At 44.9% G+C, this 19109-nt stretch overlaps 1 protein-coding gene across 1 annotated transcript in view; it reads left to right on the top strand.

Moving 5' to 3' along the window:
- LOC135513008 (tensin-3-like) overlaps nucleotides 1–19109 on the top strand; it is an 83575-nt gene that overhangs the window by 55503 nt on the left and 8963 nt on the right. The window contains 5 exon segments of the mRNA XM_064935637.1: nucleotides 4987–5128; nucleotides 5509–5588; nucleotides 5591–6103; nucleotides 6356–6442; nucleotides 6659–6790. Coding sequence (XP_064791709.1) covers nucleotides 4987–5128; nucleotides 5509–5588; nucleotides 5591–6103; nucleotides 6356–6442; nucleotides 6659–6790 — 954 coding nt within the window.

Here is a 19109-nt window from a genome sequence, read left to right as displayed (position 1 = left end):
TGGGGTGCAAAGAGCAAGAGGTAAGTAACAATAGGGGGATGAAGTAGTTGGGTGTGCTATTTACACATTGGCTGTGTACAGGTTCAGTGATGGGTAAGCTGCTCTGACAGCTAATGCTTAAAGTTAGAGAGGGAGATATGACTCCAGCTTCAGAGATTTTTGCAATTCGTTCCAATCATTGGCAGCAGAGAACTGGAAGGAAAATAGGCCAAAGGAAGTGTTGGCTTTGGGGATGACCAGTATCTGCTGGAGCGCGTGTTACGGGTGGGTTTTGCTATGGTGACCAGTGAACTGAGATAAGGTGGGGCTTTACCTAGCAAAGACCTATAGATGTCCTGGAGCCAGTGGGTTTGGCAACAAATATGTAGTGAGGGCCAGCCAACGAGAGCATACAGGTCTCAGTGGTGGGAAGTATATGGGGCTTTGGTGACGGATGGCACTGTGATAGACTGCATCCAGTTTGCTGAATAGAGTGTTGGAGGCTATTTTGTGAATGATATTGCCAAAGTCAAGGATCGGTAGGATAGTCAGTTTTATGAGGGTATGTTTGGCAGCATGAGTGAAGGAGGCTTTTTTGCTATATAGGAAGCTGATTCTAGATTTAATTTTGGATTGGAGCTGCTTAATGTGAGTCTGGAAGGAGAGCTTACAGTTTAACCAGTCACCTAGGTATTTGTAGTTGTCCACATATTCTACGTCAGAACCGTCCTGAGTAGTGATGCTAGTCGGGCGGGAGGGTGCAGGCAGCAATCGGTTGAAGAGCATGCACTTAGTTTTACTAGCACACACTAAACTTTATCTGAGAAGTAGTTGGTGAACCAGGTGAGTCAGTCATTTGAGAAGCCAAGTCTATTGAGTCTGCCGATAAGAATGCGATGATTGACATAGTCAAAAGCCTTGGCCAGGTCGATGAAGACGGCTGCACAGTACTGTCTTTTATCGATGGCGGTTATGATATAGTTTCGGCCCTTGAGCGTGGCTGAGGTGCACCAATGACCAGCTCGGAAACCCGATTGCGGAGAAGGTACGATGGTCGGTGATCTGTTTGTTAACTTGGCTTTCGAAGATTAAAAAAATCAGGGCAGGATGGATTTAGGTCTATAACAGTTTGGGTCTAGTGTCTCCCCCTTTGAGCAGGGGGATGACCGCGACAGCTTTCCAATCTTTGGGGATCTCAGATGATATGAAAGAGAGGTTGAATAGGCTAGTAATAGGGGTTGCAACAGAATGCCTAGCCCAGCTGAATTGTTGGGATCCAGATTTTGCAGCTCTTTCAGAACATCAGCTGTCTGGATTTGGGTGAAGGGGAAGCGGGGGGGGGGGGGGTGCAAGTTGCTGCAAGGGGTGCTGAGATGTTGGCCGGGGTAGGGGTAACCAGGTGGAAACCATGGCCTGTCGTAGATAAATGCTTATTGAAATGATCGATTATCATAGATGTATCGGTGGTGACTGTGTTTCTTATCCTCAGTGCAGTGGGCTGCTGAGAGGAGGTGCTCATATTCTCCATGGACTTTACAGTGTCTCAGAACCCTTTGGAGTTAGTGCTACAGGATGCAAATTTCTGTTTGAAAAAGCTAGCCGTAGCTTTCCTAACTGACTGAGTATATTGGTTCCTGACTTCCCTGAAAAGTTGCACATCGCAGGGGCTATTCGATGCTAATGCAGAACGCCACAGGATGTTTTTGCACTGGTCAAGTGCAGTCAAGTCTGTGGTGAACCAAGGGCTCTATCTGTCCTTAGTTCTACATTTTTTGAATGGGGCATGCTTATTTAAGGTGAGGAAGCACTTGGAAAGCACCATGGTGAGGAAAGCACTTTTAAAGAGCAACCAGGCATCCTCTACTGATGGGATGAGGTCAATATCCTTCCAGAATACCCTGGCCAATTCGATTAGAAAGGCCTGCTTGTTTAAGTGTTTTAGGGAGTGTTTGACAGTGATGAGGGGTGGTCGTTTGACCGCGTAGCCATTACGGACGCAGGCAATGAGGCAAAAATAGCTGAGATCCTGGTTGAAGACAGCAGAGGTATATTTAGAGGGCAAGTTGGTCAGGATGATATCTAAGAGAGTGCCCATGGTTACGGATTTAGGGTTGTACCTGGTAGGTTCCTTGATAATTTGTGTGCGATTGAGGACATCTAGTTTAGATTGTAGGACGGCCGGGGTGTTAAGCATGTCCCAGTTTATGTCACCTAACAGTACAAACTCTGAAGGTAGAAATAGAATGAATAGAACGGGTGTTCCAATTGAAGTCAATGATGGCATAATGGCTGGAATGGCAGCCATTGCAGGTGAACCCATAAGAGCAAAGAAGAAAGTAAAAGCAGGAAGTTAAAGAAGGAAGTGTAGCCATCAATATGTGCTGTGATTTGTTGACTGAACTCAACTGACATTACAAAAAATGCATTCCATTGCATTAGCCACATCAGTTAACATCATTTGAAGGAACATTGTACATTACCATGGTAATTACTGCATCACAATACCAGGAAGCCATTGCGAGTGTACCAATGAGTTTACCAGTCAAATTTCTATGGCTAGACACCTGTCAGGGTTTCCAGAGCTATGATTGATGAAATAAAAACTTTACTCAATTACGTCTGGGGACTTTTAATTTCTGCTTGAATTAATTAGTCTGATTTGTTGACTCAGTGCCACTGCCTGCCAGGCAGCAGTAAGGTCTGCCAGGGAGAGTAATCTGCTCCGTACTGAACAGATCGATGAATGGCTGCTGTACTGTTGAGCTAGAAGCAGACTGACTTACTGACTGACTGACTGGAGAATGATTTAACTAACACCACTGCTGACTGCTCTGTTTGGTATTGGATGTATTCTATTATACTGCACCTGGGGTGAGAGCGCTTTTATTTGACTGAAATTATTAAGGTTATGATTAAGAGTTTAGGCATTTTTGCCCAGTTTTAGTTCATGTGATATCCAGATGTTTTGGAGAAATTGAATCTGTATTTCTTTTGGAGTGTTGGTCAATAGACGCTCTGAAACAAGCAAATAAGAAAACGCTAATGTTAAACGAGGCAGTGTCAGAGGACGGCCCTAAAAATCTCCAAATGCTTATGTTACATGTGCAACCAGAGGAAAAAAAACTCTAGGCCACCTTTACTCCACACACAGAGACGCGTACAAAGCTCTCCCTTGCCCTCCATTTGGCAAATCTGACCATCACTCTATCCTCCTGATTCCTGCTTACAAGCAAAAACTAAAGCAGGAAGTACCAGTGACTCGCTCAATAGGGAAGTGGTCAGATGACGCAGATGCTAAGCTACAGGACTGTTTTGCTATCACATGCTGGAATATGTTGATGACTACACCACATCCGTCACTGGTTTTATCAATAAGTGCATCAATGACGTTGTCCCCACAGTGACCGTACGTACATACAACAACCAGAAGCCATGGATTACAGGCAACATCCACACTGAGCTAAAGGCAAGAGCTGTCACTTTCAAGGAGAAGGACTCTAACCCAGATGCTTATAAGAAATCCCGCTATGCCCTCCGACAAACCATCAGGCAAAGCGTCAATACAGGACTAAGATTGAATCCTACTACACTGGCTCCAAAGCTTTTCGGATGTGGCAGGACTTGCAAACTATTACAGACTACAAAGGGAAGCACAGCCGCGGGCTTCCCAGTGACACAAGCCTACCAGATGAGCTAAATGACTACGACTTCTGTAACCATGAAGTGCTTTGAAAGGCTGGTTATGGCTAACATCAACACCATTATCACAGAAACCCTAGACCCACCGCAATTTGCAAACCGCCCCAACAGATCCACAGATAACGCAATCTCTATGGCATTCCACACTGCCCTTTCCCACCTGGAAAAAAGGAACTACTACATGAGAATGATATTCATTGACAACAGCTCAGCGTTCAACACCATAGTGCCTTTAAAGCTCATCATTAAGCTAAGGACCCTGGGATGCAGGGGTGCGTGCTCAGTCCCCTACTGTACTCCCTGTTCCCCCTAATGTACTCCCTGTTCACACACCCTCCCTGTTCACTGCAAGGCCAAACACGACTCCAACACTATCATTAAGTTTGCAGACGACACAACAGTGGTAGGCCTGATCATCGACAATGATGAGACATCCTATAAGATGGAGATCAGAGACCTGGCCGTATGGTGCCAGAATAACAATCTCTCTCTCAACGTGATCAAGACAAAGGAGATGATTGTGGACTACAGAAAAAGGAGGGCCTAGCTCGTCGCCATTCTCATCGACAGGGCTGTAGTGGAGCAGGTTGAGAGCTTCCAGTTCCTCGGTGTCCACAGCACGAACGAACTACCATGGTCCAAACACACCAAAACAGTTGTGAAGAGGGCACTGCCATGCCTATTCCCCCTCAGGAGACTGAACAGATTTGTTATGGGTCCTCAGTCCTCAGATCCTCAAGAATGCCTACATCTGAACAATCAAGAGCATCCTGAATGGTTGCATCACCGCCTGGTATAGCAACTACTCGGCCTCCAACTGCAAGGCACTACAGAGGGTAGTGCGTACGGCCCAGTACATCACTGGGGCCAAGCTTCCTGCCATCCAGGACCTCTATACCAGGCAGTGTCAGGACGGCCCTAAAAAAATCTCCAAAGACTCCAAAGACTCCAACCACCCTAGTCATAGACTGTTCTCTCTGCTACCGCACGGCAAGAGGTACCGGAGCACCAAGTCTAGGCCTAAAAGGCTTCTTAACAGCTTCTACCCCAAGCCATAAAATTCCTTAAGAAGAGCTAATCAAATGGCTACCCGGACTATTTGTTATTTTTCTATTTTCTTCTTCTTTCTCCTTCTTTACACTGCATTGTTGGTTAAGGGCTTGTAAGTAAGAATTTCTTGTTTATATTCAGTGTATGTGACAAATCAAATTTGATTTGAAAGATATTTAGTGCATTCTAGCCCTAGCCCTTGAATGTATTTATCCAATATGTGTCATTTGTCATGTATGCCCTCTCACACCCCCACAGAGCCTCACGGTTACTTAGAGATGATTGGTCACCTTCCCCAGTCCACAGATGAGGGCCTACCAGACTCCTCCTCCAGCAGCCATAGGTCCTTCGGCTCCTCTCGCTCTGCCTTCACAAGTGGGACGCTCCAACGGACAGACAGGTATAGCCAATCACAAACAAGCCTTTCACATAATTATTGGAAGCCTAGCTAATGTTTATTCAAAAGTAATTTCTTGGAATATAGTAGATGGTTATGGACCCAATCACAGATTTTTATATATACAGAAGAAAAATATAAATGCAACATGTAAAGCATTGGTCCCATCTTTCATGAGCTGAAATAAAGATCCAAGACATTTTCCACAAGCACAAAAAGCATATTTCATAAATCATTAAAATTGTGGCATATTGTGTTTATATTTTTCAGTATAATTATGGTTATCGGCTACATGTTCTGGAAATAAGTTATGGTCACACAGTTTGATTGTAGTTGTGTTTTTGATTATCTTCTATCTTCTATGTTCTTCCTCGTTTCTCCAGCCCCTCCATGGGTCAGCCCTGGCCAGAGGACAGAGCCCTCCTGAGCCGCCACGCCTCCCTCAGCACCTGCCCCACCCCCAGGCACCCCCTCCCCACTCCATGTCCCTGGACTACGGACACCACTCCCCTCCCATGCACCCCCACCCGGCCCCCAACGCCCACAGCTCCCCCCGGGGAAGCCAACGGAGCCACATGTCCCGCTATGCCCTCACCCACAGCCCCGCACGCAGCTTTGATGAGCAGGACGACTCAGGCCTAGGGAGCTACGGCACCGCCGACTGCCCAGTCTCTGCCTCTCCTCTACTGGGGAACGGAGGCATGGAGAGGGGCATGTTGATGTCTGGTTCCATGGACCAGCAGGGCACCATCCGGACCCAGCAGCACCAGCAGCTCCAGGCCCAGGGGGCCTTGCCTCCGCTGCTGCCCGAGAAGAGGAGGGCGTCAGACGGGGAGCACTCCCTGGACACGGCCTCCCCAGCCCCCAGCGGGTTCTCCAGCCCACACAGTGGGAGCTCCCTCAGTATCCCCTTCCCCAATGTCCTGCCTGACCTCTCAGCCTCTGCACAGATGCCGGGCACTGCCTCACCTCTGCCAGGTAACCCTCTAGCTAGCACAGTCAATAGCCAATCACTTATATGAGCTAATGGCTTGGGTTGGTGCAATACTTTAAAGAAGGTAATCAGTACTGTATCCTTTAGGTACTGCCCTGTGAGCGTTCTCTGCCCTGTGAGCGTTCTCTCTATTTGGATTTGCCACATATGGATGTCTTTTAAACTTAAGAGTTTGAATTCCTGAGGTCTTTGTGCATTGGCTAATCTCTGGTCTGTTTGTGATACTATATTTCCAGATGTCCTGGCCATCAAGCAGGTGACTGTAAAATTTGTGCAAGACACATCGAAATTCTGGTACAAGCCTGATATCTCCAGGGACCAAGGTAAAAACATGAGGAAATACTTGACTTGTCTACCAACTGCATTTTGTCTGCTGAATTTCCATGATGCTCTTCAGCATGTTGAAAGTGATTTTGTCCAGTTTTAGCAGAGGCTCCAATTTGCAAACTCCTCCATGACACCATCGTTAAAATATCTTCCTCCTCTCCTCCTTTACTCCTTTACTCTATACTCCTCTTCTCCTCCTCTCATCCTCTCAGCTATCTCAGTCCTGAAGGACAAAGAGCCTGGGTGTTTCATTGTACGCGACAGCCACTCCTTCAGAGGTGCCTATGGGCTGGCCATGAAGGTGGCCACACCCCCTCCCTCAGTCCTGCAGCAGACCAAGAGAGGTAGGCATTGGCTGAAATATATAAATGGGCGGAGCTTTGGTTCGACTCAAAGCGGTGCCTGTTTGATGTAGGAAATGGGAGTAGGATGATGATTGACGAAGCACATATATGCTGACCTAAGTCCGTTTTGTGTTCACCCATGGTCATCATTAGAATTGTTGTAGAATAAGCTGATCCTAGATCTGTGCCTACAGGCAGGTTCCACCCTAGTTCCAGAACCTTTCAGTAGAACAGGGGTATCATGGAATGAGCCAACTGAGAGGCAGCATCCTGGGAATCTACCAATAACAATCACCATAAAAGCCCTCTACTATTACACCCCTATGACCTTACTTCCATGGAGGGAACATGATAGTCACCTCTCTGCCCCTCTCTCTACAACTCCTAGCTCTGGGTCTCTCTTCTGGGCAGTATCATGATAGAGCCAAGCAGCCCTTCTCTTTGCCAACTAGTCTTAGATGTGGCAGCTAGTGTTTCAAGACAAACAATAGACATGCTGTCTTTATAAACTTGCACAGATTTCAGGACTTTCTCCAGAGATACTTTTTGCCTTACTTTACTTGACATATGGCCGCTGAAAAAACCCAGCATAAACCAGTTTAGGCTGGTGACCAGCCTTCATTGTGTTTTCAATGGTTACCAGATTTTGTTGTGTTTTGGCGGGTGACCAGTCTTCACTGTGATTTTGCTAGTAAACAGACTTTGCTGTGTCTGCTGGTGACTACCATTTTCTGTTTTTTTGCTGGTGACCAGCCTTCGCTGTGTCTTGGACACATAAGCTGGTCACCAGCATACCAGCATATGCTGGCCACCCGCAAAACCAGCATCAAATCACATTATTCTGGCTTGCAAAGTGATGTCTAATTCCTATTGGAATCCAGCCTGACTGGGGATATCCAAAAATGTGAACTTTTATTCACACAATCTGCAATCAAAATGACATTTCAGCAGTGGCGTGCCGTGGGCCTGGGGCCTGGGCCTTCAGTGAAGTCCTACACAGTCCCACCCGAATGAATCCACCTCTTATTACCATCATTATGGTGCCATGGCTCTTGACACTATACAGTACATTTAGACAGAAACGCAGTATAACCAGGCGTTGCTTCACCTTGAAATTGACATTTTTATTCAGAGAATTGCAGGGGAAGAGTACAATACCTTTTCATTGTGCAGCTTCGTTGCCCTGCGCGCTTGTTCGTTGAGCTGTAGATCCACTCGGGTGTCCCCAGAAGTTTTCAAAAGCACCATTGCTTGTAAGTGCCCAGCCGTGCTTTGGTGTCTCGTTGCTGCCTTGGTTAGACAACTCAAGTTTGCAAAGCCAGTGTGGCTCCAAAAACCAAATCGATCACTTGCAAATAATAGGCATTCCCAGCAGTACAGTTTGCAGTGCTTCTCGGAGCCTGTGAACAATTGATAGCGCTCGTAGTTGGAACTTTGAAAGTGGGGAACGAACCCCTTTCCCACCTGTGACAGGCTTTGTAGCGTCGGCGTCGACCTCTCCTGACAATGTCTAACGTTTCTTGAAAAGTTTGTCTTGAGAATGGCGTTATAATTATATCCTCGACCAAATCGATATCTTCTCCTTCCGCCATTGTGGGTTGAAAAAACAGCTTAGTAGTACGCAAATTCATTTGTTTATCAAATTCAGTTTCCTAGTTCTGAGATTCTGCATAGACGTGCCCGTAGGACCTGCCTCTCAATATTGGTAATCCAATCAAAAGACGTGCACGCACTACGCCTGCTAGCTGGCTCCTGTGTAACACTGGAGCCAGCCAGCAGGCGTACAATAGCCAACTCTAAAGCTGATTGGTTGACACTAAATTTTAATTTCCATTCACTTTAAGCTACAAGCGCCCGCACTGTTGATTCTGAAGGCCTGAGGGCAGATTTTAGACCCCTGGCAACACACGATGGCTGAATATGATTGGATAAAAGATCTAACATAAGGACCAGCCCTCCTAATCTCAACCTGGGGCTGGAGGCAGTGCAACCAAGAGAAAAGCTATGAAATGAAGAGTATAACTCTTACTATGGGGAATAATTTAATACATATTTGTGGGAATATATATATATTTTAAATTATATTCTGATGATGTTTAGGCCAGCAGAGAAGGCCTTGCTGGCCCTGACGGCCCACCACTGCACTTCAGTAGCAGGTGCATTAAGTCCAACTAACAGTTTGGATTAGTTTATAAATTGTACTCTATTTATCTTCGTGTAGTATGAAAGTTGAGATAAATACAATTGTGTAAATGTCTAGTAGTTATGTCTAGATTTGTTTAGAAGCCCTGGATAGGCCACATACGCTATAAACAGGGTCCCTGTAAGACCACAATTGCTTTGCAGCATGTTCAGGATTTCTTTAGAAATTGAGTCAGTATACCATTTGAATAAACTAGATATCCTCAATAGTGTTGTGTTAACATTTTCTCAAAGTCAGCCAGCCAAGAGTAAGCTTACCTATAGGTGAGTATGGGTGACAGTGACTGATCAATTGTTTAATTCAAGAGAGGTTTTATCCGAGCAAGGGTTCAACATCATTCCTGAAGTCAAATATATCTACAGGTCTACACAATATGTGCAGGGTAATGTTCATGAATGTGTTATAGCATTAACCAACGCTAACACCGAACATTACCATAACCACATGTTTTCAATAAAAGACACACAAAATTGGTTATGCTATTAAAGAATCCACATTGAACAGGCCAATACACTAATGTCTAACTTCATAAACGTGTTCTTAAGTTATTCACTATTTTGTTTATATCGCTTATGAGACTGGACATGGAATGGAAAGAGGTCAACAGAAGAATCCCCGACTTGTGCGAGCTTGGCAAATTAGAAAAAAAAGATACCCAACTTTGACTCAAAATGCAATTAGGCTTCTTCCTGTAGCTTAGAACATGCCACTTTTCCATTGACTTCTGCAAGAATCTTCATTGCGCACATGCGAATTACAGGAAGTAATGTAATCGCTCGCTGAGTCTCTTGGTAGATTACCGTCTCTGATTCAAGTTTCAGTGATAAACTCCAGTGATAAAGTTGTACATTTTCCGTGCCAAAAATAAATGAGAGGATTTCATATTATACATGTCAGACACATAGTGTTCTATAATATACTTCAATCTGAACGTTTTGTTCACATAATGAGCCTTATGTCCCCGCTACATCCTTTTCTTAAATGTTTTTCTTTTCTTTTTGTCTTTTTTTAATTGAATATCCAAAACATACAATTTGCTTGCAACTACTACACCACACCAGTCATCCAACAGACTCCCATTCAGTGCGATACACAGAAGCATCTAGGGTCAATGCCCTGCTCAAGGGCACGACGACAGATCTCCCACAAGGACAAAAAGAAAACGGGGACGCAAACCCTCCAGGATCCTCCCACAGTTCCCCATAGCTGTCCCTCAACCATCCAAGACCCCTCCCACAGTCACCCCCCTAAGAAAAAAACAAGAAAATATATATTTTTTTAGTCCATTCCCCACCCCCAAGAACCTCCCCCCAATGCACCAACAACCAAGAAAATGAACTCATATGAAAAAAGAAAAAGAAAACAGGAAACAACAAGGCAAAAAGAAGGGACATGAAGGACAACTAAAATTATAACAGCAAGGCCAACGGTGTATGTTTGAGTGCATGTCTGGCACTATTTACATATGTGTGTGTCCTTGTATGTGTGTATTTGAATAAAAGTGTGTGTATATGCATGTTTACAAACTTCCTAATCCTAATCATTTTCTTTAGGCTAATATACACAGGCTACAATAGTGTTTTATGAAATGTTACTAACATTATAGAAATAACTACACATTCTAGCTATACCAATAACACCAATAATCAATGCAAATATCCAATGTTTCTACTTGCAAGTAATTTCCAGCAGCAGTAAGGCCATCCCTTTCTTGCTGTGTGCGTCTTCTACTAAAACAAGTCCACATGCTGAACAGCAACTAGCCATGTTGGAGTCCATTTCAGTGGGGGATGGGCAGTGCGGGCAATGTACAGTGCATTCGGAAAGTACTCAGACCCCTTCACCTTTCCACGTTTTGTTACGTTACAAAGTTATTCTAAAATTAATTAAATTACCTTTTCCCTCATCAATCTACACACAATACCCCATAATGATAAAACGAAAACATTTTTTTTGACATTTTTGCATATGTATTTAAAATAAAAAACATAAATACCTTATTCGGACCCTTTGCTATGAGCCTCGAAATTGAGCTCAGGTGCATCCTGATTTCATTGATCATCCTTGCAATGTTTCTGCAACTTGTCTATATAAAGGCACACACCTGTCTATATAAGGTCCAACAGTTGACAATGCATGTCAGCAAAAACCAAGCCGTGAGGTCAAAGGAATTGGACAATGTTTTTTTTGTAGTTGAACCTTTAGTTTTTTTGCCATGGGGGAGAAAGACAAATTTGCAGTTTTATAGCTAATCTCAGGCTATTTACACATTTTACCACGAGGCTGAGAAATATTGCAGTTTTAAAGCAAATTTCCTGTAGTAATAAAAAAACCATTTAATATGTTTCCTGTAGAAGAGGATAAATTATGAGACAAGATAAAGTTTCCTGGTTTCAGGATCAGTTATCTTATTAATACAATATAATAAACATATTTTATCCAAAAGAAAAAAGGGTAAATTATCTGGTTCATAACAACGCTTGGTAGAAAAATATATATTCGCATACTTTCATATCCTTTGTTCAGTCTCTTTAACAGTACATATACAGTGCCCTCAGGAAGTATTCACACCCCTTTATTTTTTCCACATTTTGTTGCGTTACAGCCTGAATTTCAAATGGATTACATTGAGATTGTTTTTGGCCACTGGGCTACACACAATAGCCCATAATGTCAAAGTAGAATAATGTATATACTGTATGTATATATATATTTTTTTTTAACAAATTAATTAAAAATGGAAAGCTAAAATATCTTGAGTCAATAAGTATTTAACCCCTGTGTTATGTAAAACCTAAATCAGTTCAGGATAAAGATTTGCTTTACAAGTCACATATTAAGTTGCATGGACTCTGTGTGCAATGATAGTGTTTAACATGAGTTTTAAATGACTATCTCATCTCTGTACCCCACACATGCAATTATCTGTAAGGTCCCTCAGTTGAGCAGTGAATTTCAAACACAGATTCAACCACAAAGACCAGGGAGGTTTTCCAATGCCTCGCAAAGAAGGGCACTTATTGGTAACAGACATTGAATATCCCTTTGAGCATGTTGACGTTATTAATTACACTTTGCATGGTGTATCAATACACTACACCCAGTCACTACAAAGATACAGGCATCCTTCCTAACTCAGTTGACGGAGAGGAAGGAAACTACTCAGGGATTTCAACATGAGGCCAATGGTGACTTTAAAAAAGTTACAGAGTTTAATAGCTGTGATAGGAGGAAACTGAGGATGTAGCAACAGTATCGTAGTTACTCCACAGTTACTACACCAGTGGTGTAAAGTACTTAGGTAAAAAAAAAATGTGCCATCTGGTTTGCTTCATTTAAGGAATTTAAAATGGTTTATACTTTTCTTTTGATACTTGAGTATATTTAAAACCAAATACTGTTAGACTCTTACTCAAGTAATATTTTACTGGGTGACTTTCACATTTTATATTAAGGTACCTTTACTTTCACTTAAGTATGACAATTGAGTACTTTTTCCACCAGTGGTGAAAACAAGGAAGCTTGTACAGAATAAAAAATGTTCCAAAACATGCATCCTGTTTGCAACAAGGCACTAAAGTAATACTGCAAAGAAAATGTGGCAAAGCAATTTACTTTTTGTGCTGAATACAACGTTTTATGTTTGCGACAAATCCAGCCACATCACATTACTGAGTACCACTCTCCATATTTTAAAGCATAGTGGTAGCTGCATCATGTTATGGGTATGCTTGTAATCGTTAAGGACTGGGGAGTTTTTCTAAGATAAAAAAATAAACAGAACAGTGCTAAGCATAGGCAAAACCGTTGAGGAAAAGCTGCTTTCCAACAGACACCGGGAGATTAATTCACCTTTCAGCAGGGCCAAATCTACACTGGAGCTGCTCAGCAATAAGACAGTAAATGCTCCTGAGTGGCCGAGTTACAGTTTTGATTTAAATCTACTTGAAAATCTATGGCAAAACTTGAAAATGGTTGTCTAGCAATGATCAACAACCAATTTGACAGAGCTTGGAGAATTTTGAAAATAATGTGCACATGTTGCACAATTCTGGTGTGGAAAGCTCTTGGAGACTTCATCCACTTTGAATTCAGGCTGTAACATAACAAAATGTGGAGTAATTCGAGGGCTATGAATACTTTCTGAAGGCACTAATTAAATGCAATTCAACTAATTAGTATCTGTACCAAAATAAAGGCAATTCACTCACAAGTAGTGCAAAAGGTATGCTATCTACCATGTAAAACCATCAAATTGTATGTATGTTTGTCCAACACATCTCAACAGTGTAAACATAAATGTTACCCGATAGTACACAATCGACCACAATAACTCCCACTAGCCTTGTTACAGCTAATAGTAAAATACATGAATGGCTAAGCATAAATTATCAGTAAGTGTAAAAACAAAAAAACAATATGTACCATAAACCTTTTGGAAAAGGTAACATTTATCTCAACATGTAATACCTGTTAGGTTTATGTACTTTTGTTTGTATGTTTCTGTTTTTGTATTTGTTGTATTGTTCATAATAATAATAATTTTAAAAAGCTATGGCTAAACTAGCATTTAGCGTAAGGCTAGGCTAGGCTAGCTAGTGAGGCTAGGCTAGCTAGTTTCAGGAAAAGTTCTCAATAGAATGAGGAAGTGAGGACACAATCACCTGTGTAAAGGCCACCAACCAACAGAGGGTGCCAATGCATTTCAGTGCATATTAATGCATAAACCTGGAGGATTCCAATAATGAAATCAAAGTAATACAAATTATGGCTCACAAATAATACCTTTTTATATATATATAAATATATAAACACAAAACTGTGACCATACATTTTGTTAGTGCGGAGGGGTGGGGGTGCTCAAATGCCAAGTGAAGTGTCACGCCCTGACAATAGAGAGCTTTTTATTCTCTATGTTGGTTAGGTCGGGGTGTGACTGGGGTGGGACATCTAGGTGATTATATTTCTATGTCGGCCTGGTATGGTTCCCAATCGGAGGCAGCTGTTTATCGTTGTCTCTGATTGGGGATCATATTTAGGCAGCCATTTCCCCTTTGTGGGATCTTGACCATGTATAGTTGCCTGTGAGCACTATAGCAGCTTCACGTTTCGTTTTGCATTTATCGTTTTCTTTGAGTTTCACTTCAAAATGAAGAGGATGGAACCATACCACGCGGCATCTTGGTCCACTCATTGTAACGATCGTGACAGAATATCCCACCAACAACGGACCAAGCAGTGTGCCCAGGAGGAAAGCCAGGAGTGGAGGACATCCTGGACGTGGGAAGAGATTATGGCAGGAGACAGAAGCCTGCCATGGAAGCAGGCGGAAGTAGCGAGGGAGCAACAACGACGACACCGGGGATCGCAGCCACGACGGAAGCCCGAGAGGCAGCCTCAAAACATTTGGGGGGTGGCCCACGGAGTGGTCTGCGACGCTGAGGGGTGAGGCAGAGACCGAGGAGGAATATCGGGACAGATTGAGCGAGGAGTGGGTGGCGAAAGTTGAGGGGAGGGAACCAGAGACTGTCAGTGAGTTGAGGGATAATGTGGAGGAGAGAGAAATTTACATTTAAGTCATTTAGCAGACGCTCTTATCCAGAGCGACTTACAAATTGGTGAATTCACCTTCTGACATCCAGTGGAACAGCCACTTTACAATAGTGCATCTAAATCATTTAAGGGGAGGGGGGTGAGAAGGATTACTTTATCCTATCCTAGGTATTCCTTGAAGAGGTGGGGTTTCAGGTGTCTCCGGAAGGTGTGATTGACTCCGCTGTCCTGGCGTCGTGAGGGAGTTTGTTCCACCATTGGGGGGCCAGAGCAGCGAACAGTTTTGACTGGGCTGAGCGGGAACTGTACTTCCTCAGTGGTAGGGAGGCGAGCAGGCCAGAGGTGGGAGATGAGAGAGTTATTGAATTGGTGGAGGATGCACGACATTTGCCCTAAGGAGTGTGTTATCGATTTAAAGCCACCTGAGTCAGCTCTCTGTACTCATCCTGAGAAGTGTGTTAAAGTTCCGGCACAAGGAATGCCGGCTATACGCACCAGGTCTCCAGTGCGCATCCACAGTCCAGTACGTCATGTGCCTCCTCCCCACACTCGCCCTGAGGTGCGTGTCACCAGCCTGGTGCCACCTGTACCGGTCCCACGCATCAGGCCTCAAGTGCACCTCCACAGTCCAGTACGTCCTGTGCCTCCTCCCCGCACTCGCCCTGAGGTGCGTGTCACCAGCCCTGTGCCACCTGTACTGGCCCCACGCATCAGGCCTCAAGTGCACCTTCACAGTCCAGTACGTCCTGTGCCTCCTCCCCGCACTTGCCCTGAGGTGCGTGTCACCAGCCCTGTGCCACCTGTACTCGCTCCACGCATCAGGCCTCCAGTCCACCTCCACAGTCCAGTACGTCCTGTGCCTCCTCCCCGCACTTGCCCTGAGGTGCGTGTCACCAGCCCTGTGCCACCTGTACCGGTCCCACGCATCAGGCCTCAAGTGCACCTCCACAGTCCAGTATGTCCTGTGCCTCCTCCCCGCACTTGCCCTGAGGTGCGTGTCACCAGCCCTGTGCCACCTGTACTCGCCCCACGCATCAGGCCTCCAGTCCACCTCCACAGTCCAGTACGTCCTGTGCCTCCTCCCCGCACTTGCCCTGAGGTGCGTGTCACCAGCCCTGTGCCACCTGTACTGGCCCCACGCATCAGGCCTCAAGTGCACCTCCACAGTCCAGTACGTCCTGTGCCTCCTCCCCGCACTCGCCCTGAGGTGCGTGTCACCAGCCCTGTGCCACCTGTACTCGCCCCACGCATCAGGCCTCCAGTCCACCTCCACAGTCCAGTACGTCCTGTGCCTCCTCCCCGCACTTGCCCTGAGGTGCGTGTCACCAGTCCGGTGCCACCTGTACCGGCCCCACGCATCAAGCCTCCAGTGCTCCTCCACAGTCCAGAGCTTCCGGTGACAGTTCCCAGTCCAAAACCTCCGGCGACCGTCCACATTCTGGAACCCCCTGAGACGGTCCACGGTCCAGTTCCTCCGGCGATGAGCCACGGTCCGGAGCTTCCGGTGACGAATCCCGCACCAGAACTGCCATTGAGGATGATGTATCCACGAGCATAGTGGGTACTTCAACCCGCACCAGGAGCCGCCCCCAATGTAGATGCCCACCCGAACCCTCGCCTATTGAGTCCCCTATTGATTAATTAATGAATCAATAATTTATCTCATGCTATACAAAGATAAATAACATACACTTATTATACTTGTTACTGAAATCGTTGTTCCATTTTAGATGTTTTAGTTATGGTTATTTTTCCATATTTCTAACCCTGGCAGTCTTTCTGAATGCAGATTATGGGATTCCACGCTAAATTTTTATTACGTTATTACTTTTTTTTTTACTTTGCAAGTCTGCATAATGTGACTTGATGCTGGTTTTGCTTCAGCTTATATTTGTTTCCAAAACACAGCAAAGGCTGTTCACCAGTGAAAACACAACAAGGGCTGGTCACCAGCGAAAACACAGCGAAGGCTGGTCGGCCAGCATAACTAACTAGACCATGCTGGTCAGACCAGCTTGACCAGCTAGACCATGCTAGTCTTCCAGCATAACCTGCAGGGGTGGGCAGTTCCAGTCCTCGAGGGCCTGATTGGTGTCACAGTTTTTCCCCCAGCCCCGGCTAACACACCTGACTCCAATAATCAACTAATCATGATCTTCAGTTTAGAATGAATTTTGATTAATCAGCTGTGTTCGATAGGGATGGAGAACAAGTGTGACATCAATCAGGCCCCCGAGGACTGTAGTTGCCCGCCCCTGATGCTGGTTGGCCAGCAGAACCAGTTAGACCATGCTGGTCAAACCAGCTTGGCCAGCATCCGACCAGCTTAGACCACATGGACCAGATTGGAATTCATCCTGGTTTATGCAGTTTTTTTCAGCAGCACAGTTAATGTTTTATAAAGCACATTGAAATACAGCCACAATTAAATTCAGAAATAGCCTGTCATGCAATACTTTGCTTTGTTCATGCTTCCTGGAACTAATGTGTTTTTTATGGCCGATGCCATTTCAAATCAAATCAAATTGTATTTGTCACATACACCGGGTGTAGACCTTTTCGTGAAATGCTTACTTACAGGCCCTAAACCAATAATGCAGTTCAAGTAGAGTTTAAAAAATATTTCCTAAATAAACTAAAGTAAAAAAATGTAATCTAATCAAAAAGTATCACAAGAAAATGACATAACAATAATGAGGCTATATACAGGCTATACCGGTACCGAGTCAATGTGCGGGGGTACAGGTTAGTCAAGGTAATATGTAAAGTGACGATGCATAGATAATTAACAGCGAATATCAGTGGTGTAAAAACAATGTAAATATTGCGGGTGGCCATTTGAGTAATTGTTTAGCAGTCTAATGGCATGGGGGTAGAAGCTGTTAAGGAGTCATGTACTGCGTGCCGTGTGGTAGCAGAGAGAAACTCTCGACCCACTCCACTTCATTCCCTTCGATGTTAATGGGGGCCTGTCCGGCCCTCCTTTTCCTATAGTCCACGATAAGCATTGAGGGAGAGGTTGTTGTCCTGGCACCACACTGCCTGGTCTCTGACCCCCTCCCTATAGGCTGTCTCATCGCTGTCGGTGATCAGGCCTACCACTGTTGTGTAGTCAGCAAACTTAATGATGGTGTTGGAGTCCTGCTTGGTCATGCAGTCGTGGGTGAACAGGGAGTACAGGAAGGTACTAAAGCACACACCCCTGAGGGGCCCCTGTGTTGAGGATCAGCATGGCAGATGTGTTGTTGCCTACCCTTACCACCTGGGGGCAGCCCGTCAGGAAGTCCAGGATCAAGTTGCAGAGGGAGGTGTTTAGTCCCAGGATCCTTAGCTTAGTGAGTGCTATGGTGTTGAACGCTGAGCTGTGGTCAATGAACAGCATTCTCACATAGGTGTTCCTTTTGTCCAGGTGGTCCAGGTTTCAACTTCCGGCGCCGACAGAGATGGCCACTTCGCTTCGCGTTCCTAGGAAACTATGCAGTTTTTTGTTTTTTTACGTGTTATTTCTTACATTAGTACCCCAGGTCAACTTAGGTTTCATTACATACAGTCGAGAAGAACTACTGAATATAAGATCAGCGTCAACTCACCATCAGTACGACCAAGAATATGACTTTCACGAAGCGGATCCTGTGTTCTGCCTTTCAACCAGGACAACGGAATGGATCTCAGCCGGCGACCCAAAAAAACGACTTCGTAAAAGAGGGAAACGAGGCGGTCTTCTGGTCAGACTACGTAGACGGGCACATCGTACCCCACTTCCTAGCATGCTTCTCGCCAATGTCCAGTCTCTTGACAACAAGGTTGATGAAATCCGAGCAAGGGTAGCATTCCAGAGGGACATCAGAGACTGTAACGTTGTTTGCTTCACGGAAACATGGCTCACTGGAGAGATACTTTCGGTGGCGGTGCAGCCAGCGGGTTTCTCCACGCATCGCGCCGACAGAAACAAACACCTTTCTGATAAGAAGAGTGGTGGGGGCGTATGCCTTATGGCTAACGAGACGTGGTGTGATCACAGAAACATACAGGAACTCAAATCCTTCTGTTCACCTGATTTAGAATTCCTCAAAATCAAATGGAGACCGCATTATCTACCAAGAGAATTCTCTTCGATTATAATCACAGCCGTATATATTCCCCCCCAAGCAGACACATCGATGGCTCTGAACGAACTTTATTTGACTCTTTGCAAACTGGAATCCATACATCCTAAGGCTGCATTCATTGTAGCTGGGGATTTTAACAAGGCTAATCTGAAAACAAGACTCCCTAAAATGTATCAGCATATCGATTGCGCCACCAGGGCTGGCAACACCTTGGATCACTGTTATTCTAACTTCCGCGACGCATATAAGGCCCTGCCCCGCCCCCCTTTCGGGAAAGCTGACCACGACTCCATTTTGCTGATCCCTGCCTACAGGCAGAAACTGAAACAAGAAGCCCCAACGCTGAGGTCTGTCCAACGCTGGTCCGACCAAGCTGATTCCACACTCCAAGACTGCTTCCATCACGTGGACTGGGACATGTTTCGTATTGCGTCAGGCAACAACATTGACGAAT

This window comes from Oncorhynchus masou, chromosome 3, assembly GCF_036934945.1.
Source record: "Oncorhynchus masou masou isolate Uvic2021 chromosome 3, UVic_Omas_1.1, whole genome shotgun sequence".
Classification (NCBI taxonomy): domain Eukaryota; kingdom Metazoa; phylum Chordata; class Actinopteri; order Salmoniformes; family Salmonidae; genus Oncorhynchus; species Oncorhynchus masou.
This window is presented reverse-complemented; position numbering and strand designations above follow the sequence as displayed.